General features: G+C 45.3%; 1 protein-coding gene across 1 annotated transcript in view; it reads left to right on the top strand.

Moving 5' to 3' along the window:
* Nucleotides 1–25,263, top strand: part of TSHR (thyroid stimulating hormone receptor) — a 227,977-nt gene that overhangs the window by 112,615 nt on the left and 90,099 nt on the right. The window contains exon 3 of the mRNA XM_077820386.1: nucleotides 14,448–14,522. Coding sequence (XP_077676512.1) covers nucleotides 14,448–14,522 — 75 coding nt within the window. The remainder of the gene's footprint in view (nucleotides 1–14,447; nucleotides 14,523–25,263) is intronic.

Below are 25,263 nucleotides of genomic sequence, written 5' to 3' on the forward strand. Positions count from 1 at the left end.
AGCTCTTCAGAAATCTTTTTGAAAAGATAGTTGGAGGGGCACCTGCATTAATCATTGTCCTTCCAGCAGGGATTTGATCAAAGTCAAATGATAACCAATGATGTGTGTTTTAGAAGGTTATAGATAAAACTGGACCTTTATTTGACTTTCCATCTGTGAGGGTTTCCCATTCTCCATCCACAGGAGAAGCACTTCTTAGGTGGGGGCCAATCCCACAACTCCATTGTGGCTCACACCTCGGACAACCCACAGATTTTTGCTCTGAATCTATCCTGTCCTTTTTAGAGCCCACTGGGATTCTTTCCCAACTAGTATCTTGCAGTCTGAGGCTCTTGGATCCCACTTAGGTTGCTCTGTCCTCTGGGCCACATAAATGGGGTATGGCAGGTTCTCCTCTGATGGTATTTGGGTTATCCTTGTACAGATAACCCTTTGCTCCTTCACTCCCTTCTCCAGCTTCACCTCTACCCCAGTATTTAACACCTGGGTTCCACTCTCCTGGTCTATTAGAATTTGTCTAGGTTCTCTCTATCCTATTTTTCCTTTGCCCCAGCATTTCCTCCTTGGGTCTCACTTTCTTTGGCTTGTTGTTGCCTGTCTAGGATTTACTTGTATCCCTCCATACGTGACCCTAGCTCCTTGTTTTCTACCCTCCACTGAGGTTCCTTCCACTGGGTTTCCCTTCATCTACTTAGAGGGAATGGGTTCCAATAAGTCCCTAAGACCATAGGCTGGGGTAAAGTTTGTATTATCCCAACCCTTTTCCATTGGAACCTCCCACTTACTCCTAATGGGACTGTTGTCACTGGATAACGTTCCCTCCCCATGTATGCCCTGTATGCCTAGAGTGTCCTCTACCCCCTACCCCCAAAACCACTGGTTAAACCAGCATGCTCCACACAAGCAAGCACCGGGACACTGAACCATTAACCCCCATCTCATCTTCAGACCACTCTTAGAGGACTTGTTTTTACTCTCTTCTGAGAGCTTCCAGTAACTCCACTCCATCTACAATATTCCCCCACTCCTCATTCCATATACGGGCAGTCCCGCTTAATATGACCTTTTCCTCTGCATGGGTAGCAGCTTATATCCTGGCTGTCTGAAGTGGTCTTCTCTTCTTCCTGTCTTGCACTTGTGGGCCTTACTGCTTGAGGGGTCCTTGCAGGTTAACAATAAGTGAATTCTGGGACCCAATCTCCTTTGAAGCATTCCCCTGTAGTGTCCAGCTCCTTATCCACTCAATATTCACAGAAATACCAGGACTGCTGGTCCCAAGGGAACAATGTACACACCAGCTTGTATGATTCAACTCAGGATCAGAACTTTGATTAATACCAGAGCACTGAGATTTATTTATAGTGAAAACAAATTTATTATCAAAGATTCAAGAAATAGTGAGTGAGGATAATGGAAACAAAAGGTTTCTATGTACTCACAACAAAATCATACTATTAAACTTAATTAGACAGGACGTTAACTTATCTCACCCAAAGCATCTTCAACCAAGGCTGGATATGATCCTGTTTTCATTAACGTAAACTCACTGCCCATTTACTTTCTAGGTGCAGGATGACAGGGTCTTCTTTGTTCCCCACATATAATCCAGCAAGACTTTGAGGTTTATCTCAAGATGAGGTTTTCCTTCCCTGCTGTGTTTCTCTAACGGTTAGTTCTTCTTCAAGTGGATGCTCCACTTTAGGTGTCTTGGTGCCCTGCTCTTGTAACCAGAGAGTAGTAGCAGTGCCCAGTTGGCCGCGCATGCACGGCAGCAGTCTTGCACCACTCTGAGCAGTTATCTAGCATGCACAGCCAACTGTCCCCCAGTTCCTTCTCTACCGCCTTTGGCTTGAGTTGGAGCGACAGCAGCGCCATCTCTTACCTCAGATAGATAAATTGTTTTTAGTTATTCCTAATAGTGTTAGCTTAGTTGTAGTTAGCTACCCTATCATTTCACAGAATCAAAGAAGACTAGGGTTGGAAGAGACCTCAGGAGGTCATGTAGTCCAACCCCCTGCTCAAAACAGGACCAACGCCAACTAAATCGTCCCAGCCAGGGCTTTGTCAAGCCAGGTCTTAAAAACCTCAAAGGATAGAGATTCCACCACCTTCAGTGCTTCACCACCCTCCTAGTGAAATATTGTTTCCTAATACCAACCTAGACCTCCCCAACTGCAACTTGAGACCATTGCTCCTTGTTCTGTCATCTGCCACCACTGAGAACAGCCTAGCTCCATCCTCTTTGGAACCCCACTTCAGGTAGTTGAGGACTGCAATCAAATTCCCCCCCCCAACTTTTCTTTTCTGCAGACTAAATAAGCCCAGTTCCCTCAGCCTCTCCTCATAACTCATGTGTCCCAGCCCCCTAATATTTTTTCTTGCCCTCTGCTGGACTCTCTCCAATTTGTCCATACCCTTTCTGTAGTGGGGGGGCCCCAAACTGGACACAGTACTCCAGATGTGGCCTCACTAGTGCCGAATAGAGGGGAATAATCACTTCCCTCGATCTGCTGGCAGCGCTCCTACTAATACAGCCCAATATGCCATTAGCCTTCTTGGCAACAAGGGCATACTGTTGACTCATATCCAGCTTCTCATCCACTGTAATCTCCAGGTCCTTTTCTGCAGAACTGCCGCTTAGTGAATTGGTTCCCAGCCTGTAGCGGTGCATGGGATTCTTCCTTCCTAAATGCAGGACTCTGCACTTGTCCTTGCTGAATCTCATCAGATTTCTTTTAGCCCAATCCTCCAATTTGTGTAGGTCACTCTGTATCCTATCCCTACCCTCCAGCATATCTACCTCTCCCCCCAGTTTAGTGTCATCCACAAACTTGCTGAGGGTGCAATCCATCCCATCATCCAGATCATTAATGAAGATGTTGAAAAAAAACAGCCCCAGGACCGACCCTTGGGGCACTCCACTTGATACCGGCTGCCAACTAGACATTGAGCCGTTGATCACTACTCGTTGAGCCCAACGATGTAGCCAGCTTTCTATCCACCTTATAGTCCATTCATCCAATCCATACTTCTTTAACTTGCTGGCAAGAATACTGTGGGAGACGATATCAAAAGCTTTGCTAAAGTCAAGGTATATCATGTCCACTGCTTTTCCCATATTCATAGAGCCAGTTATCTCATCATAGAAGGCAATCAGGTTGGTCTGGCATGACTTGCTCTTGGTGAATCCATGCTAATTGTTCTTGATCACCTTCCTCTTCTCTAAGTGCTTCAAAATGGATTCCCTGAGGACCTGCTCCATGATTTTTCTGGGGACTGAGGTGAGGCTGACTGATCTGTAGTTCCCCGGATTCTCCTTTTTCCCTTTTTAAAAGATGGGCACTATATTTGTCTTTTTCCAGTCGTCCAGGACCTCCCCTGATCGCCACGAGTTTTCAGAGATAATGGCCAATGGCTCTGCAGTCATATCAGCCAACTCCCTCAGCACCCTCGGATGCATTGAATCTGTCCCCATGGACTTGTGCGTGTCCAGCTTTTCTAAATAGTCCTTAACCTGTTCTTTCACCATTGAGGGCTGCTCACCTCCTCCCCATACTGTGCCACCCAGTGCAGCAGTCTGGGAGCTGACCTTGTCTGTGAAGACCGAGGCAAAAAAATCATTGAGTACTTCAGCCTTTTCCACATCGTCTGTCACTAGGTTGCCTCCCTCATTCGATAAGAGGCCCACACTTTCCCAGACCTTTTCCAGCAGAAAGCCTATTCTTCAGCTATGCTCCAGTTCCACATAGCTAACTATTCAGCCCTGCTGGCTATAAATTTCTTTCTTTATAGCCTATATTTTACTTTATTTTTTTTTCTTCAAAAAAAATTTATAGATTTCCCCCTTCCCTTTTACCCCGCCTCTCCAGCGGGTATTTGGCTTTGAAGAAAAAAAAACAAGAAGAGAGGGGGAAAAAATGGGGTTATCCTTCTTCTTTCTCCAAAGCAATTACCCTCTCAGTCATGCCCGGCTCTCCTGACTTTAAACACTGCCTGATCTACAGACTTTTGATACTTGTCTCAGATGGCCATGAACAGTGTGTCCACTGCCTTGGCGAGATACACATCGCTCAAAAGCGTCCACACTGCAAAAAATTTATTGCTTGGACATGGAAGGCCAGGGATCTCCAACTGAGATTTTTGATGATGGAGAAATCCCTCAGACCAGCCTCTTACCCCGAGTCCAGGATGCCTCTTGGCCAATGGTCACCAGCGGCAGTGTCTGACAGGGGATCTACTTCAAAAATGGCTGCTAAGGAGCCTGCTCCCAAAAAGGCTGCCACAAAGCGGTCACACTAATCGTCACAATGAGATTAGCCTAAAAGAAAGCGATCTCCGAGTGAAAAATCTGCCACCAGTTAACTAAGAGCCCTGGACCGTGAGGCACCAGGAACATCCAGTACTGAGACTTCCCGAGAAGCTAAAGACCCTATGCGGGCAGGTTCTCATGGAGGTACATGCACTAAAGCCAAACCTCTCAGAAACTCAGCTCCATCAGAGTACACCTGGCTGCCATCACATCCTTTCCCGACAAGGTGGGCAGAGTCACTATCTTCGCTCATCTGATGACTAAATGCTTCCTTAAAGACATAGAAAACACGTATCTCACACTAAGAAACCCTACTCCCACATGGGATCTCAACCTTATTCTCTGCAGTCTCTTGGGGAAATCATTTGAATCCCTCACAACTTGCTCTTTGTTACACTTATTGATGAAGGTAGCTTTCCTAATTGCCATCACCTCAGCAAGACGGGTGGAAGAATTAGGTGCCCTCATGGCAAACCCACCTTATATTACATTCTTCAAGGATAAAGTAATCCTATGACCGCATCCCAAATTCATACCCAGGGTGGCCTCCCCTTTTCAGTTAAATCAGCCCATTTACTTACCTGTATTTTCCTGAAGCTGCGTGCCGACAGCAGGGAGGCCTCAGTTCATATGCTGGAAATTCTCAGAGCATTAGCTTTCTACATAGAAAGAACAAAAACATTCAGAAAATCATCTTGACTATTTGTTTCCATAACAGAATATTTGAAGGGCCAAACCATCTCAAAACAGACTATCTGAATGGATATCCAGATGTATCCATTTGTGCTACCAAAACAGCAACCTGCAAGCTCCACCGGGAGTTCGCATACACTCCACCAGAGCATTCTCAACATTTGTGGCCCTTCTCAATAATGTACCCATCACAGACATTTGCAAAGCAGCTACCTGGGCATCTGCCCATACCTTCACTAAACACTATGCTTTAGAGCAGCAATCAGCTGCAGGTGCTCAGTTTGGACTCATGGTGCTATCCACCATCAATGAACAAACTCTGAAGCCCCTCTCCTCCATGGAGGGGCACTGCTCAACAGTCACCTAAAGTGGAGCACCCACAGGGACACTCCTCAAAGAAGAAGAAGAAGAAGAAGAGAAGGTTACTCACCTTGTGCAGTGTGACGTTATGAGTATAATATAATATCTCATTGAAAGGTGACACAGGGCCAGAAGAGTTAATTAAATCAGACTGTCATAGCCAATGGCCCAATTTTAAAGACTTGTTAGGAAGATATGTAAATGAATAGAGCTTTGAAATGCAAGCCTGCATTGTTAGAGATAGAAGGGTAGCTGTTTGCTCAGGTCTTGTGATGTAAGCAAACAAGTCTTGTCTATTACTATGGCTTTGATTTAAAGATCAAAAAAGGAGTATTAAAATTTAGGAAGACAATTGAGTGAAATATTATTATCTATATGTCTCGTTGAAGGTTGTGGTAACCTGTATCTGAACTCTTTAATGGATAAATTACCCTATGCTAGTTGCCATGATGTTTGGGAGACGGAAAGTTAAGCCTGTTGTTTTCTCAGGCCAAGAGGCTGCTGGAAATGTATAAAACCCGGGACACGATCCTTCTTCATCTCAGATCTGCTTTGGGTTTCAAGAAGGGGAAACCCTAAGCCATAAGAATTGAGATCCCCAGTCACTGACTGGAGTCACCCTGAATATGGACATTGGACTATAACCTATGGACTATTTCTAAAAGAACTTTTGGCAACTACAAACTCACCATCTCTGCTATGTATCTGGACCTCAAGAAATTGAGCTCGAGTCTGTATGTATATTGATCTTTCAACCAACTCTCTCTCTCTTTTCTTTTTTAATAAATTTTAGTTTAGTTAATAAGAATTTGCTATAAGCGTGATTTTGGGTAAGATCTTGTTATCATTTGACCTGGGTTTGGGGCTTGGTCTTTTGGGATCAGGAGAACCTTTTTTCTTTTACTGGGGCATTGGTTTTCATAACCATTCGCCCCCATAATGAGTGGCACTGGTGATGATACTGGGAAACTGGAGTGTCTAAGGGAATTGCTTCTATGACTTATGGTTAGCCATGGGAGTGAGACCAAAGTCCTCTCTGTTTGGCTTGTTTGGCATGCCTTAATAATAAAGGACACCCAGCTTTGGACTGTAACTGCCCTGCTCTAAGCAATTTGTCTTGAATTGATACTCTCAGTTGTGTCCCGCCAAAGGCAGCATCGTTACATGCAGTAACTGCGGTTCTTCAAGATGGTTGTCCCTGTGAGTGCTCCACTATCCCCCCTCCCCTCTACTTCGGAGTTTCATCCCAAACCTCTGGGGTAGAGAGGGAACTGGGGACTGTTGGCTGCGCATGCTAGGTAACCAATCAGAGCAGGACGAGATGGCTGCTGCGTGTGCACAGCCAACTGGGCACTGCTACTACAAATCTCCAGTTACAAGCGCAGGGAACCAAGACACTTAAAGTGGAGCACCCGCAGGGATAACCATCTCAAATAACCTCAGTTACTGCACAAGGTGAATAACCTTCTCTTCCTTTCTGAAATTCTTACAACATTCCATCTGCAATTAGCTTAGACGGGTGATGGAACACCCATTCTGAATGACACAACACTTAATTCACATTTCAACAGAGACAGGTGAATAAACATCCCTGTGTTTATGAAACATATGACAGAAAACCTGCTTGTCAGCTCTGGCTTGATACAGACTTTAAAATACTTTTGCTATGTACATATAACTCCTTACACGTGAAATGTATGTATAGACGCGAACAATGACAAGCGTGACCCTGACTTTCATTTATGACCTCACATGGCATTCTTTGTACAGAATGTACATACCAGAATCAGGATATTCTTGTAACCCCCTTGCCACTTGGCATTGAGGGGTTTTGGGGGCATAACTAGAAACAGCCAAATCAAAACATAAATTATAAATTCAAATTGTTGCAAAAGCAACAGGATGGATGCATTCTGCCGATGAATACCAAACTAAGACACATTTAAAGCTCTACATCTCATATCACCAATCTGCCCATTAGATATATCATCATTACTTCCCAAATATTCCTTCCATTTTATTGCACCTAACTGGTCCTAGGCACTGGTTTTCATCATACAGTGGGGTATTTTATAGGCCACTCACCCTCACCATTCTGTTAGAAACTGTGGGTGAAGAGAACCTTGACATTTTCTGTGTGACTAAATCTTTTGTACAGGTCTCCTATTCGTAATGCAAATCACTACTGCACCAGCCATACCATCACACACATGCCCGTAGTCTCATTCCATCAACAGTACTCATGGGTGAAAATGTACAGAGATTCCCAGTTAGGTGAACTCAGCTAGTAAAATCACTAATGTTTCAGTACGGATGGGGAGTACTTGGTACCATTCTCACCGTTAAGCTTGTAGTCCTAGCGATCTAGTAAGCATAGACAACTCGTGCCTCCTGACAGTGGGGGGACACAACTCCAGAATGGATTGAGTCATGCCCCTTCCCCTCCCGGAAAGCAGCGCCCCCTCTGTGCAGTTCTCAGCTGTTCCTCTGCCTTCTCCCGGCAGAGTTAAAGCAGCGGCGCCTCCTGCAGCTCTGCCTCTTAATGCCCGGTGCAGTTTGCCAGCTCATCTGCTCTGCAGGGAGAGGGCTTGGCCACACCATCTGACCGAGTAATCGGGGGGGGGGGCAATGTGACCCCCACATGCCCCCCACATTGCCTCTGCTAGTAAGTGTGATTGTGTAAGACTATCCATAACCATTATCACTACTTTTGCTTTCTCCACTAAATCCCTGCAAGTAGACATATCTATTGTATAGCACCTTGTTCTGCCGAGAGATGTCTGCTGCAGCCTGCCTCAGTTTCCCATTCAAGGATGTAACAAAGAGAAGTCCCTATGGGTGCTTCACTCTAGTTGTGCTTGTGCCCTCTGTGCCTTTGAAGGTTTCATGTAGCAGTGTCTGTTCAGCCCGCACGAGCGTTACTCAGTCTGAACCATTGTTACAGTATACACTGCTGCGCACGTGAACTGCCCCTAGTTCCTTCTCAACTGCCTCAGACTGAGACGAAGCTTTAGCAGTTGTCCGTGTTGAGTTTTTACCTCAGCTGTGTTCCCATAACTATAATAAACTAACTACTGTAAGAACTATTAGTGGCAGTTAGTATTAGTTCAAGTAGTAGTAGTTAAAAAAACACCTTTTTTTCAAAAAATGTTGTATATGTTATCTTTCTTAGTTGTAAGGAATGTTGCCTGTTAGATTGTTTCTCCCCTCCTGGGAGCTTTACATTACTGGGAGGGCATGCCTGGTTCTCCTGGTTTCAAATGTTGCCATTTATACCAGGAGGCAATCCTAATGAGTGACAGACTCTCCCAGTGCATTTGTTGCCTTAGGGAATTTCATATAACCCCAAAGTGCGACTTCTGTTTGGCATTAAAATCTAGAGCCAGAAAAAACAAGGAGATCAAACTTTGGATCCTCATGATGGTGAGCTTGCTTTGCCCAGCCTCTGATCCAGGCCAGGAGACCTTCCCTGTATGCCAGTCTCTGAACAAGTCAGCTATCTCAACTGTCTCCAAGTTGTACTTCAAGGGCATCTAAGAGGAAGACCCAAGATTCCTTTCATAAGACTTCCAGAGGCCATGCCTTGAGTTCTCCAGGTAGGGAATTTAACACAAAGAAGTTGCAGTCACCAGCAACACAAGCCTATTACTCCCCACCGCTTGTCCCGATTTTTTACACTTGCTATCTGGTCATCCTAAGCAGGAAAGACTGGGAACATGGACTTGATGGAGATTTGAGAACTTTATTTTGGGAGTGATTGTTATTTTAATAAATCCCGTCCCAAGTCGAGCTGTTGCTGAACCAGAGAAAAGTTTGTTTTGGTAGTCTGATTAAGAGAACCCTGAAAAGTAGGGTGACTGGGCCACTGTAGAGTGACCTCAAGCCACAAGGGGGTGCTGAGAAGGTGGCTGACCCTATTACACTACTCATGTTCACTTTCTATTTGGTGCTGTCCAACCTACTAAAAATACAGTGCAGTCAAGTGGCAGAGGCTCAACCATGTAAAGCATTTCAAAATCCAAGGGTCAGCAGTTGATGTATGAGTCAGTGACTGAAACAAGGCTTTAACACGTTTTTTCTAAGTACTCATATAATATACCGTTTGAAAAAAGCTGTATGCAGATATGTTTTAATTTTTTGTCTTAACTCATAGTTGTTTGATTTTTTTATATTTTATTTTGACCATCTTGTGACAGATTTGGCAATTTCCTTTAAGAACCTTCTTGAATTAAGTTTAAGTACATTTGATTACTCATAAACTCATAGACTTTAAGGCCAGAAAGGATCATCATGATCATCTAGTCCAGGGGTCGGCAACCTTTCAGAAGTGGTGTCCAAGTCTTCATTTATTCACTCTAATTTAAGGTTTTGCATGCCAGTAATGCATTTTAGCATTTTTTGAAGATCTCTTTCTATAAGTCTATAATATATAACTAAACTATTGTTGTATGTAAAGTAAATAAGGTTTTTTAAATGTTTAAGAAGTTTCATTTAAAAATAAATTAAAATGTGGATCTTATCAGTTTAATGTGATCCTTGCCCTTGCTTTTCTTTGCTGAGTTTTCCAATGTCTGGCACGTATTTGGATACTTTAAGCTGCACACAGGCTTCTGAGTGATCAGTTGTTAACCGGCTCCAAGAGGGACAGAGGACAGATTTTATGTGTGAAAATACTTGTTCACACAGGTATGTGGATCCAAATGCTGAAAGCATTGCAAACGCAATTTTCTTCAAACAGTTACATTTCACTGGCAGGGACGTCCAGCAGGTCAGAATAGAGGCCCTGTGATCTCTCTCGGTAGCTTCAAGTGCACTCCGCATATCTCCAAACTTTGATGCCCACAATTCTGAGCTTTTTAACTGTATGAGCTGCATTTCAAAATCTTCAACACCTATCCACTGAAATGCAGACAAATCCAAGTCACTTTCACTGAACTTTTCAGGTTTACTTAGAAAAGAAAGCATTGGGCCAAATCGCTGGAAATCTGGAAATCTGTCAGAAAATTCTGATTCCAGTTCTTTCATGTACGTTCTAATCTCAACGTCAAACGCAGTGCGCTGTTCCACGTGGCGTGATAGTGATGTAAGCAGCAAATCAGGACTTTAAAATATCCCAGTACAATGGTGCTGGAACAATTTTTAAGGTGGGGGTGCTGAGCTGCGCTCCCTCTTACCCCTGTCTGCACCCCTCACTGCGGCTGTGACCCGAGGCTGGCAGCAGAGTCCCCCTGACCGGTGTCTGGGACCCAGGGCCGGCAACGGGCTGAGCGGGTCCGCGGACGGAACCCCAGCTGGCAGGTGGCCAAGGGCTGGTACCCCAGGCCAGCAGCGGAGCCCCGGGACCGGTGGCCAGGACCCAGACAGTGTGAGGCCACTGAAAATCAGCTCGCGTGCTGCCTTTGGCACGCATGCCATAGGTTGCCTACCCCTGATCTAGTCTGACCTCCTGCACATTGCAAGCCACAGAACCTCAATAAGGATAAGTGCAGGGTCCTGCACTTAGGACGGAAGAATCCAATGCACCGCTACAGACTAGGGACCGAATGGCTAGGCAGCAGTTCTGCGGAAAAGGACCTAGGGGTGACAGTGGACGAGAAGCTGGATATGAGTCAGCAGTGTGCCCTTGTTGCCAAGAAGGCCAATGGCATTTTGGGATGTATACGTAGGGGCATAGCGAGCAGATCGAGGGACGTGATCGTCCCCCTCTATTCGACATTGGTGAGGCCTCATCTGGAGTACTGTGTCCAGTTTTGGGCCCCACACTACAAGAACGATGTGGATAAATTGGAGAGAGTCCAGCGAAGGGCAACAAAAATGATTAGGGGTCTAGAACACATGACTTATGAGGAGAGGCTGAGGGAGCTGGGATTGTTTAGCCTGCAGAAGAGAAGAATGAGGGGGGATTTGATAGCTGCTTTCAACTACCTGAAAGGGGGTTCCAAAGAGGATGGCTCTAGACTGTTCTCAATGGTAGCAGATGACAGAACGAGGAGTAATGGCCTCAAGTTGCAGTGGGGGAGGTTTAGATTGGATATTAGGAAAAACTTTTTCACTAAGAGGGTGGTGAAACACTGGAATGCGTTGCCTAGGGAGGTGGTGGAATCTCCTTCCTTGGAAGTTTTTAAGGTCAGGCTTGACAAAGCCCTGGCTGGGATGATTTAACTGGGAATTGGTCCTGCTTCGAGCAGGGGGTTGGACTAGATGACCTTCAGGGGTCCCTTCCAACCCTGATATTCTATGATTCTATGATTCTATGATTCTCACCCACCCACTCCTGTAAATAAACCCCTAATCCTGGGCTCAGTTACTGACATCCTCAAATTATGATTTAAAGACTTCAAATCACAGATACTCCACCATTTACAGTAATTTAAACCTGCAAGTGACCCATGCCCCATGCCCCATGCTTCAGAAGAAGGCAAAAAAAAAACCCCCAAGGTCTCTGGCAATCTGACCCCGGGGAAAGATTCCTTCCCAACCCCAAAAGGTGATCAGTTAGACCCTGGGCAAGACCCACTAGTCAGACACTTGGGAGAGAATTATCTGTAGTAATTCAGAGCCCTCCCCATCTAGTGTCACCATCACCAACCACTGGAGATATTTGCTGCTAGTAGTTGCAGGTCTGCTACATGACACTGTAGGGAGTCTCATCATACCATCCCGTCCATAAACTTACCAAGCTCAGTCTTGAAGCCAGTTAGGTTTTTTCCCCGCATTGCAGATGCAGAAGTTATATATTATTGTGGGCTGGGATTGCATGTAACTTCTCTAGGGTGGAAGATGGGATGTGAATCCTGGGAAGTGTTATAAACTTCAAAGGACTACGCTCATCAGTGTGCCAGAGAAGAATGGACTTTTGGAACAAACAATATAAAGTGTTTTCCTGGGGAATCTCTGGGATGTGAATGCAAATTCCCACCCCTGATTATGTAAAAACCCAGCCTTTAAAGCTATACCCCCCAAGAAGGGTGATTGTTTACTGATTGCCTGTTGTCAAAGATTGGAGAAAAAAGGCCCAAACTGATTCAAGAAACAGGCTGATCTGGCCCTTTGGCATGCTTGTTCTGAGCTAAAGCTGTTATGAACTTGTAAGCACAGAAAAAGCCCTTGGTGGGGTTTGAAGGACTGACTCCTACTAGAGCCCTGGTTGGAGTTGGGGGTGATCTCTGATAAGCTTATTTGCATGTGTGTAAGGTTCTTTTATTGTTTTCTCTATAATGCTTTCACCTTAAGAATAAATGTTCTTGCTTATAAAGAACATGTGATAACTTGTGACTGCCTTCTGTTACAGCTGTTTATAGCCTTTGAAGAGAGAGCAGAAGTGTAGACACCAGCCTGTTTAGGCAGGCTGGCTTGCTGGGAATGTCATAGTGTAGATGGGGAACTGTGCAGCCTGGGGAGAAGAAACTCTGGTCAGGAGGAAGAAAGACATGGGTCTTCACCCAAATGAGGTGATGCCTGAGAAGCCAGGAGCCTAGAGTGGGTGCTGTTGGTGGACGCCTGAGAGGGAATGCAGTTGCCCTGGACTGTGACACATGCCAACAAAATAAAGTGGCTTCAAAAGTTACTGTTTGTAGCAACATTTTTAACAGTAAGAAAATATTATAATGCACATGCTATTTTAAAATGAATCCATTCAGTTAAGAGTTAAGAGAATAACATGTGATTGGAATAATTAAATAAAAATAAATTTAAAAACCCATATTCTCTTGTTGCATATTTACAACATATTTAGTATTTCCAGGGGTGTAGTCAGAGAAATAGATGGAAATAAAGCAAATTCACCTGGGATTTAATAATACATTGGACCCTCGCTAGAATGTGGGATTTGGGATTCGTGCTCAGTACCACGTTAACATTGGGACCGCGTTAAAATTAATTGCAATTAAAGTAATTAAATTTGGGATCCATGACCACGACCGCATTATATGCAAAATCTCGCTATATAGATGCGCGTTCTAGCGAGGATCTGGTGTACCTATTTTTTATGTTGCACTTTTTATTCATACATCTGAAAGCATTTACAAAACATTACAATTACTTACAGAGGGGGAAATGGAGGTATAAAGAGAGGAAGTGACTTGCAAGATCACCCGTTAGTAAGTCAGATGCAGAAATGAGAACAAAATCCAGCGCTCCATGCTCCCAGTCTAATAACCTGCCACTGGAGCACATCGCCTTCTTATCATATCACCTGTGTCTGTCATTGTGGGGGGAAAAGTGGAATTAAAAATTCTCTTATATTCATGCAAGAAAGATAGATTCTTTCAATGCTGTTCTGAATGTAGGCTGCCTTTATTGTCTGCTTACTATGTAATTTAAGAGCGTTTGTTGCAGTCACAGCCCACAGGCCATCTTTGTTTCCCTACTCCAGTGATTGACAACCTTTGGCACACGGCCCATCAGGGAAATCTGCTGGTGGGCTGGGATGGTTTGTTTATCTGCAGTGTCTGCAGGTTCGGCCTATTGCAGCTCCCACTGGCCATGCTTCGCCATGTCAGGCCAATGCGGGCTGCGGGAAGTCGAAGCCAGCACATCCCTTGGCCCGTGCCACTTCCCGCAGACCACATTGGCCTGGCACAGTGAATTGCGGCACAGTGAGATTGGCTGAACCTGCGGACGCTGCAGGTAAACAAACCATCCCGGCCTGCCAGCGGATTTCCCTGATGGGCCGTGTGCCAAAGGTTGCCGATCCCTGCTCTCCTCCTTATTGTTCCCAGACTTGCAAAAAATGCTAAGTCTATGCAAGAGCTCTCCCTCTTCATTGCCAAGTGGAATTGGGGGAAAGAACCTGAACTAGGGCTTAGTTCCCTCAACAAAGTGAACTCCAGTTGCTTCTCTGATGTTTTCTTCATGTCTTTCTGATTTAACTGTACATTGTGTGTATTTGGGGTCTAATCAGAATCAGGGACTTGTGCTTGGCACTTTGCAAACATTTACTACATTCCCTTAAGACAAAACAAACAAACTGGGGGCTGAAGAGAATGGGGGAGGAACAATAAAACAATCACAATGAGCATTAGTCATTGCTTACAACCTGTCTTTCTATGTGACTTGTTTCTTTTTCTGTTTTCCTGATGTTTAGCTATATCTCCATAGATGCTACATTACAAAGGCTGGAGGCCCATTCCTTCTACAATTTAAGTAAAGTCACTCATATGTAAGTACAATGGAAAAATAAGTTTACTTCCTTGAGAAACATGTGGAATAACAGACTCTTTCAATAAGTTTAAATTCTCATTCTCTCATATATGGTGCTAAATGTTTAACTACCACTTCTCTCTCTCTTTCTTCCTCCTCCATACTCTACCCTCATCTTCTCTGTACCTCACATCATTTTCCGGCTATACTCCTTTCCCACATCCATTGCATGGAGCTATATATTTTTATTCCCTGTTTTTGTTTGCTTGTTGTTTGCATTGCTTCACTTTATTTTTCTTTACTGTGACCTGTCCTTGTCTTTTTGTAAACGAAGCTCACTGTATGGTGTTTCCTGCTTCTTCTTTGAGTGCTGTCCCTGTGGGTGCTCCACTTCAGGTGACCGTGCATCCCGGTGCCATTGATTGGAGATTTTCACTAGCAGTGCTCGGTCAGGCCGCACATGCGCAGTAGCTGTCTTGCAGCACTGTTGGAGTCTCGTTTAGCGCACACACGGCCCAACTCCCTCAGTTCCTTCTCAGCCATCTTCGGCTGAAGATGGAGTTCAGGGCACTCCGATAGCTTCTGCCCCTGTAGATAGGAAAAAAATAGAAATTTAGTTGTTAGATACGTTTGTTGTAGTTATTAGTTAGGATTAGTTGTTAAAAAAATAGTTTTTCTTTCTCTAGTTCCCTGCTCCCTTTGGAGCACCACCCACAAAAGTTTTCTCTGCTTCCCCATTCCCTCAGACATGCCATTCTCCCCTGGCTTTAAGAGATGCAGCTCCTGCTGAGAAGCGATGCTGCGGTCCCATGGGCACTCTCTGTGTGTGAGATGCCCGAGAGAAATGCTCATACCACAGAAGTGCATTCATTGTAACATCTTGAAAGTGAGAGCCCAGCGTGATTGGGATCTCCGCCTCAAAATGATCCTCATGGAGAAATCATTCCAACCAGGGTCAGAAAAGAACCAACAGAAGCCTTCCTCTAAGTGCTTACCAATCCAGTCTGAACCGACCAAGAGCACGTTTCCATCCTCTCAGGAAAAGAGGAAGCAAGCATTGACCTCTCCTCAGCAGGATCCGCATAAAGAAACAGTCTCCTGTGAGGTTGTTATCATTGGTGCAGATGACCTTGAGAGCCAGTACATATGACTCCCCTAGTACCTGGCACCAGCCATGCCAATGAATCCAAAGCGAAGGGCAAGGAGTCGTGTCAAGGTTCCTTCCTCACTCTGAACTCTAGGATACAGATATGGGGACCTGCATGAAAACCTCCTAAGCTTACTTTTACCAGCTTAGGTTAAAACTTCCCCAAGGTATAAACTATTTTACCTTTTGCCCTTGGACTTTCGCTGCCACCACCAAACGTCTAACCGGTATATTGCTAGGAAAGAGTCCATTTGGAAACGTCTTTCCCCCCAAAATCCTCCCAAACATTACACCCCCTTTTCTGGGGAAGGTTTGATAAAAATCCTCACCAATTTGCATAGGTGACCACAGACTCAAACCCTTGGATCTTAAGAACAATGAAAAAGCACTCAGTTTCTTAAAAGAAGAATTTTAATAGACGAAAAAGTAAAAAGAATCACCTTAGTAAAATCAGGATAGTAAATAGCTTACAGGGTAATTAGATTCAAAACATAGAGAATCCCTCTAGGCAAAACCTTAAGTTACAAAAAGACACAAAAACAGGAATATCCATTTCATTCAGCACAGCTTATTTTCTCAGCCATTTAAAGAAATCAGAATCTAATGCATATCTATCTAGATTACTTACTAAGTTCTAAGACTCCATTCCTGTTCTGTCCCTGGCAAAAGCATCCCACAGACAGAGAGAGAGGCTTTGTTTCTCCCTCCCCCCAGCTTTTGAAAGTATCTTGTCTCCTCATTGGTCATTTTGGTCAGGTGCCAGCAAGGTTATCCTAGCTTCTTAACCCTTTACAGGTGAAAGGGTTTTTCCTCTGGCCAGGAGGGATTTTAAAGGTGTTTACCCTTCCCTTTATATTTATGACAAGTCGAAACATGGACAAAGCCATGTCTCCTCCATGGCGCCAACCATGCTGGCACCCACAACGGATACGGCACCGACCATGCAACCACCTCCGGTGCCAACCATGACTTTAGCAATGCTGCCTTGCTCAGCACCGACCCCTTGACTGGCACCGACTGACAGCACTGCGATGGGCCCACCGGCCCCAACAAAATCCAGCCACAAGATGGCTGTGCACCTTCCTGCCACAACTAAACCCTCAGCACCACATCCACCGGCACTGCAACCATTGCTCAATCAGAAATATATTACTGTTGCATTGGTGCCCCAATCACTTCTCCTTGGCACCGATGGATTGCCCGTGAGGAGTGTCTTTACACAGCCTATGTCTCCCACGGCACTGTCGATGTCCAGCGACAGTGATAATGAGGACCAGGAGGAAGAAGTGTTCTCCCCACAGTGCTCCCCCATGACTCAACTCAGACTTGCTGAGGTACACTGAGACCTAAAGGCCAGCATACACAACCACCTTTCCCGTGGTATGGATAACCATGGGTGTGTCACCACATGGCATTCCCCTTGCGGTGGCCACATGGGACCCGTGGGCAACAAACGAAGCCCACTATGCATCAACCTCATCACCAACCAGAGGTGAACTTCAGTCTCCCCCTTTATCTCCAGTGGCTACAACATTGGTAGTCCCAGAGGAGATGATGGAGGAGCCAGAAGAAGAAACAGGCCCTGAGGATGTGTTGCGAACACACAACTCTTCTTCCTCCAATGAGGCCATCATGCCACTTCCACCTACACGGGCAGATGACTTCAAATCATTTCAGGAACTTTTTAAACACATAGCACTTAGCCAAGACATTCCTCTAGAGGAGGTCCAGGAAAGCCAACACAAGTTGCTACAAATTTTGCAACCTTCCTCATCCACCAAAATTGCTCTGCCCATAAATGATGCAGTCCTCGAACTTGCAGAAACGGTGTGGCAGACACCAGCCACCATCCCTCCAACATGCAAATGGGCTCACAGAAAATACTATATGCCAGCCAAGAGAATGGACTTTCTTTTTTCCCCTTCCACAACCAAACTCACTAGTGGTCGAGGCAACAAACCAATTTATCTTTGTCAAAGGGGAGATCCTTCACCTTAATTTGCAGTTCGTTTAGAATATCTACCAGACAATTATAGGAAGCTCTTTGAGTTTACATCTGATCTTCCTGAAGACGAGAGCACAATTTAAGACTGTGCTCACTGAAGGGCAACTAGTTGCCAGGACTACTCTACAGGCTTCCCTGGACATGGCCGATACAGCAGCTCACACCACAACGAGGACAGTCATGATGTGCAGAGCCTCCTGGCTCATGTTGACCAGTATTCTGAAAGAGCTGAAAATGAAGGTGGAGGGACCTCCCCTTTGACAAAGATAAAAATTGTTTTAATCGAAAACCGATGAGGTTCTCCATTCCATGAAGGGTTCTCAGGCAGCTCTTTGCAGACTGATCATCTAAACACTGCCCACTAAGAGAAAGTGCTAACAACATTACCACTGCACCAGGGACACATAATATAATCGTCCTCAGTCCAGACCGTACGAGTCTAGTAGACAGAGAAATAGACCACCATGACACAGGCCACCTCAACCTCAAGCAAGGAGCATCATAACTGCTCCTAACAAGCCACAGTTTTGAATGATTGGTTGAGGGTCTGAATGATCTCTCCCTTACACCAACATCAACTTGGCCATTTGGCCACCGCCTGAAAAATTTCTACCAGGCTTGGGAGTACATCACGCAAGATCATTGGGTCTTAGAAATCATATACTCAGGCTATTCCAACCCCTTTACTTCTTGCCCTCCTACCCTACCCCCTTCCCATCCCTCTTCAGGGACCCTTCTCACGAGCACCTGTTAAGTCTGGAAGTAGATCGTCTACTACAACTAGGTATCATGGAAACAGTACCAACACTGTTTCCATCTGCCCACTAATCATGGCAAGAACCGGTCTACAACTACTAGGACACATGACCACCACCATATTCATGGTAAAGCATGCCAGACTACACATGCATTGTCTCCAAGGCTGGCTGAGTTCAGTATACAAACCCAACAAACACAGCCGAAACAAGATGGTCACACCACCTCCCAAGGTCCTAGAATCCCTACAGTGGTGGACAAGACCAGAGAATCTCTGTTCAGGGATTCCCTTTCATCAAATACCACCCTCAGTTATGATCATGATGGATGCCTCCTTGATGGATTGGGGAGCATATCTGAATCATCACACAGTACAAGGCAGGTGGTCACCAGTGGAGACAAACCTACATATAAACTTACTGGAACTCAGAGTGGTATGGAATTCCTGCTTTCATTTTTTCCCACTCATAAGGAATGAGACAATATGATTGATGACAGACAACACATGCATGTTCTATATCAACAGACATGGGGGGGAACAATCCCACTTCTTATGCACAGAGACCATGAAACTATGGGATTGGTGTATCCATCATTAGAGGAATTAGATGAATGGGCCAAAAGAAATCTGAGGAGGTTCAACAAGGACAAGTGCAGAGTCCTGCACTTAGAAAGGAAGAATCCCATGCACTACTACAGATTAGGGACCAGGTGGCTAGGCAGCAGTTCTGCAGAAAAGGACCGACGGGTTACAGTGGATGAGAAGCTGGATATGAGTCAACAGTGTGCCCTTGTTGCCAAGAAGGCTAATGGCATTTTGGGCTGTATAAGTAGCAGCATTGCCAGCAGATCGAGGGACGTGATCATTCCCCTCTATTCCGCATTGGTGAGGCCTCATCTGGGGTACTGTGTCCAGTCTTGGGCCCCACACTACACGAAGGATGTGGAAAAATCGTAAAGAGTTCAGCGGAGGGCAACAAAAATGATTAGGTGATTGGAGCACATGACTTATGACGAGAGGCTGAGGGACCTGGGATTATTTAGTCTGCAGAAGAGAAGAATGAGGGGGGATTTGATAGCTGCTTTCAGTTCCCTGAAAGGGAGTTCCAAAGAGGATGGCTCTAGACTGTTCTCAGTGGTAGCAGATGATAGAACAAGGAGTAATGGTCTCAAGTTGCAGTGGGGGAGATTTAGGTTGGATATTAGGAAAAACTTTTTCACTAGGAGGGTGGTGAAGCACTGGAATGCGTTATCTCGGGAGGTGGTGAGGTTTGACAAAGTCATGGCTGGGATGATTTAGTTGGGGATTGGTCCTGCTTTGAGCAGGGGGTTGGACTAGATGACCTCCTGAGGTTCCTTCCAACCCTGATATTCTATGATTGTATTATCACCACATTGATATCTCAGCTTTCTACCTTCCTGGATGCCAAAACATCACAGCAGACACTCTAAGCAGAAAGTTCTCACAGGAACACGAATGGGAAATTAATCCCTCAGTCTTACAACAGATATTCCACCAATGGGGGTTTCCCTCCATTGACTTATTTGCCACGGCTCAGAATCACAAATGCCCTCTATTCTGTTCCAGGGCAGGATTAGGACCTTGATCTTTAGGGGATGCATGTCTTGTCATGTGGGACAGGATGCTCATGTATGCATTCCAGCTGATCCTTATTTAACAATAATCCCCAGGGTCCTGTTCAGGATATGGGATGAAAAGGCCAAAATCATACTGATTGCCCCAGCATGGCTCAGACAGACCTGGTACCCGTACCTACCACACATGTCTGTTCACTCTCCATGACCTCTCCCATTGAGAGTGGATTTCCTCTCACAAGCCAACGGTCAGATCCTCCATCTGAACCTCGAGAAACTCCACCTGAAAGCATGGCTCCTGCACGGTTCCAGTGACACAAATTAACTTGTTTGGAACAAGTCAAACAAGTTACTAAACAGCAGACGTACGTCCATACGCAATACTTATCTGCTAATCAACCTATTCATCTCCCTACATTCTATCCTAAACCTCACAAAAACTCACAGGATGCCGCATTGCATACCCTGGATGTTTGACGAGCTACAGCTTTTTACCTGGACAGAACAAAATCTTTCTGCAAATCCCCAAGACTCTTTGTCTCGATGACTGAATAATCCAAGGGCTCTGCTATGTCCAAACAGAGACTATCTAAGTGGCTCTCGAGCTGCATTCGCTTATGTTATTAAGCATATAAGACAGAACTCCAGTGGGGATCAGATCCCATTCTACTGATCCATGGCAGCATCCATTGCATTCCTAAATAATGTACTCATTTCAGAAATCTGCAGAGCCGCTACATGGGCCTCAGAGCATACTTTCATCAATCACTATGTGATTACACATGACTCAAGGGCTGATGCCATACTAGGCCTCATGGTCCTCTCCTTCGCTATGCAAGTAACTCCAAAATCCCCATAGTGGCCACTGCTCTACATTCATCTGACGTGGAGCACCCACAGGGACAGCACTCGAAGAAGAAGAGAGGGTTACTCACCTTGTGCAGTAATTGAGGTTCTTTGAGATGTGTATCCCTGTGGGTGCTCCATTACCCATCCTCTTCCCCTCTACTTTGTAGTTTGATACGAGGACTCTACAGTAGAGAAGGAACTGAGGGGGTCAGGGCATGCGCTACATGAGACTTCAACGGTGCGGCAAGACAGCTACTGTGCATGCGTGGCCTGACTGAGTATTGCTACCGAAAATCTCAGATCAATGGCGTCAGGACGCACTGTCACCTGAAGTGGAGCACCCACATGGACACACATCTTGAAGAACCTTAGTTACTGTACAAGATGAGTAACTCTCTCTTAGCTTTTCCCATGTTCTTTTCTTTCTAATTGTCAACTTTCTTTTTCACATTTGGAACATATAGTCAGTCTCCTTTTCTTCTTTCCCTCTGCACTGTTCCTTCACTTTTTCAATTCCTTTTTCCCTGTTCCTCTTTTATTTTTAACCATGTACATAGTTAGTGTGAGGTATATATTTTTTTGCTTTTGTAACCCTTCTGCCCGTCAGAGTTGATAGCAACAAGGGCTGGGTTCAATATCTAGGGGATCCATTCCAATAACACAATGCAAACCGGCTCAAGCCCCCACCCAGTGACCTGGGACAAATATATACCACCCCTGCTGGGCGCCTCCAAGAGGCAATACTTCCCCTCTCGCAAGCACATAGTCTGAGTGTAACAAAAGCCTTTTAATAACAGAGAGAAACAATGTGGCATTATGTTGGGGAAACACCATCAACAGGATTCATAACACAACCCATGAGCAAAAAACCCACCCCAAGCAAATTGGGGCATGCCCTTTCCCTTTGGTTCTTGAGTCCAGCAACTCCAAATCACCCAAAGTCCCAAAAGTCCAATGACCCAAAAGTCTCTGTCCCTGGTCAGGACAGCCCCAGAGTTCAAAAGTTTATCTACAGAGCTTTACCTCCCAACCTGGGTGGAGATGGGGGCAGAAGTAAGAGGCACCTTACGTGATCTGAAGCTGACCGCTCCACAGCTCCATAGGCCTTCGCTCCACTCCACTCACCACCCCACGAACTGCTTCGCTCAGCTCCACTCTGCAGCCCACAAGCAGCTCCCGCCATCCCACGAACTGCTCCGCATCCCACCAGCAGCTCCCGCCGTCCTATGAACTGCTCCACCAGCCTGTCCACAAGGCACTCCAGCCATCCCACAAACTGCTCCACAATATATCTTCAGGCTCCCCCACTACTTAACACAACGCTCAGTGATTTCAGCTCTTAGTCAGTTCAGCTCTTTGGTGAATTCAGCTTGTAGTAGGGAGCCTCAGTGCTGGTGCGCTATTAGCCCAAAGTGAGCTCAGCAGCCTGTCACTAGACTTCTAATGAAATCAAAATTAGCTCTGATATTCCACAGTGGAGAGAGAAGGAAGTGCAATTAGCATGTAAGGCCCTCACCAAGGGGCCCATGCCACCAAGTATTAATACTTGTCCCCAACCTCTCTCAATTCACAGAGTTTTGGAACCCATGACCCTTGCCTAGCGAGTGCTACTTAGTTGATGGTGAGTCCCTCCATCATAACAAAAGGCCAAGTACAGTTCCAAGCACAGTTCCCATAATCAGGGTAATAACAATTTATTCTTCCTGCCCCAATAACAGAGAAACTGGGGATCCCACAGCAGCCAAAGTGACCATTTGGGCAGCTATGGCCTCATTCTAGGCGGGGTGGGTGTGCCTATGCAAATGAGATCGGCCCCTGAAGTTCTTTTCCACAACTTGCCACACCTCACCACCAGATGTCAGGGTGGAGCTCATCCTGACACTGCTTACACTTTGTTAATTTATTTTTCCTTATTTTAACAATAATTTCCTTGCTATAAATAGACTGTTTTTCTAAAAACAACTTGCTTACATGTGATGCTGAGTCAGAGAAGGTTAAGTAACTAGCAGGCTAGGTGACCTGAAAACAAACATATTAGAAGAGTATTGAAATGGTAAATAGGGCCATTCCTTGTAGATAGTTATCAAAACCATGTTAAGTATTAGAACCCTTGATATATAGGCTTATATTTGTAAGCAGGGTCTGAATGAGCTCTCCCCTAACAGCTACCTGGGAGGGGGAGAGACTTCAGGAGCAAACTGTATTTTCGTGAACATGCCTACTCTGCCTAGGTATCCAGAAGATAGAGTTGTGTTGCTCAAAGTGATCAACTTTGTCTGTGTTGGGTTACAAATCACTTTAGTACTCAATGCAGAGGTAGTGAAATGTTATTATCAATGTTGTTGTCTTTGTTGTATGAGTAAAGGGGAGCAGAACTGTGCTTAACCTGTCCTGAATGAGGAGGTCACTCTCAGCTGAAAGAAACTCAGTAAGCCAGGGTCATGAATGCCAGACCCCTGTGAAAATAAGGGTGGACAGATATCTCAGCCAGGAGATGTGGACTCTCCCTCAGGGTCCCTAGTCTGGTTTAACCTGTTCTTCCCCACTGTCCAAAGATAGAGCTAAATAGGCTCCATTAGGAGCCTTTTGTTATTTTAAGTGCTTAATAGAGCTGAAATAACTTGTGATGGGACAGTGTTTCCTCCCAGCCTGCTTCTGGTTCCCCCACTAAGAGGTGACAATCACTAAGAGTTGGGTGGAATCTCAAGAGACTGACCTGCAGAGGTCACAGCAGAGAGGCTGGTGGGAGTGGCAAGCAGCTGGTGGGGCAGCCAGCGGAGTTGAACAGTGGCTGGTGGGGCAGCCAGTGGAGCAGAACAAGCAGCTGACAGGGCAGCCAGCAGAGCTAAATGGCAGCTGGTGGTGCGGCCAGACAGAGCAAGTGCTCAGATGGCAGAGCATGCAAGGTGCCTTCTTCCCCGGGTGGGAGGTGAACTCACACAGATACACCTCTGAACCCTAGGACCTCACTGACCAAGGATAACCACTGTGAGTGGGGTGTGGTGAGGAAGCAGAGGGTGGTACACTAAAGGAACTTTTGGTTATAGAACTCAAGAACATGAGGCAGAAGACACTGCCCCACACATTCTGGAGTGGGTGTCCTGCTCAGTTTTATGATTGTGAATCCTGCTTGTGGAATTTTCCCTAATTAATGTTGAGTGACTTCCCTCCTTTTATTAAAAGTTTCTTTTCTACACTCAGACTCTGTGCTTGCGACTGGGGAAGTATTGTCTCTCAAAGGCGCCCAGGTGTGGTGTGTAATTTTCCCAGGTTACTGAGTGGGGGCTTGAGCCGGTTCTGTGTTGTACAGGGAGTCCTCTGATTTACGACACTTTTCAATTGACTGCCCCGTTTGCCCCACCATGCTTGTTTCGCCCTTACGACACTCGATTTGCATAAAGTTCTCTTGAAATCACTTCTTGGTTGCGTTATACTGGTATGGAGCTGGAAGGGGTCGCTTCTGATTGGCTTCAAGGCAGCAGAGTGGCTTGTTTCTGGGTAGGGTTGCCACTTGTTTTTGATTGGCTTCTGGCCCATGGCTCAGTCAATCAGAAAGCTTGAACAGTGATTGGCTGAGGCTCAGCATGTGTGCCCTTCTCCCTTGGATTCAGAGCAGCATATGTGAGTTTATACGTTTATTTGAATGCTGTTTGCAAAATACAGTGTACAGTATTAGTCATCTATAATTCATTTAGTACAAAAATCTGGGTTATTATGGTGAAAATAGTGTATCAAGCCTTGGTTCAGGAACCAATCCCCCCTTCATACCATTGATTCCTATGGGAAAAGCAGTTTCGACTTATAATGTTTCAACTTACAACATAATTCTGAGGAACGAATTGTGTCGTAAGGGGGGTGTGTGGTTAAACCCATTCAGTTCAACAGAATAAGTCAGTTCTATTGTACTCAACTACATGTCTGAACTATCCCTGTTTGTTTTATTGTAAACACATTTTTATGATATTTTTTCCCTCCCAACATACATTTCAGCTTTTTGCTGTAAATGGGTCTCTCTTACACAAAAGACACAAGAGCTAGGCTCTCACAAACAATTATTTTTTTATTTAAAAGACATACAGCTCCTTGAAAACAAACCAATATGCTCCTGTCAAGGTTCCTCCCCCACTCTGAACTCTAGGGTACAGATGTGGGGACCTGCATGAAAAACCTCCTAAGCTTACCTTTACCAGCTTAGGTCAAAACTTCCCCAAGGTACAAAATATTCCACCCTTTGTCCTTGGACTGGCCGCTACCACCACCAAACTAATACTGGTTACTGGGGAAGAGCTGTTTGGACGTGTCCTTCCCCCCAAAATACTTCCCAAAACCTTGCACCCCACTTCCTGGACAAGGTTTGGTAAAAAGCCTCACCAATTTGCATAGGTGACCACAGACCCAAACCCTTGG

Source organism: Eretmochelys imbricata, chromosome 6 (assembly GCF_965152235.1).
Source record: "Eretmochelys imbricata isolate rEreImb1 chromosome 6, rEreImb1.hap1, whole genome shotgun sequence".
NCBI lineage: Eukaryota > Metazoa > Chordata > Testudines > Cheloniidae > Eretmochelys > Eretmochelys imbricata.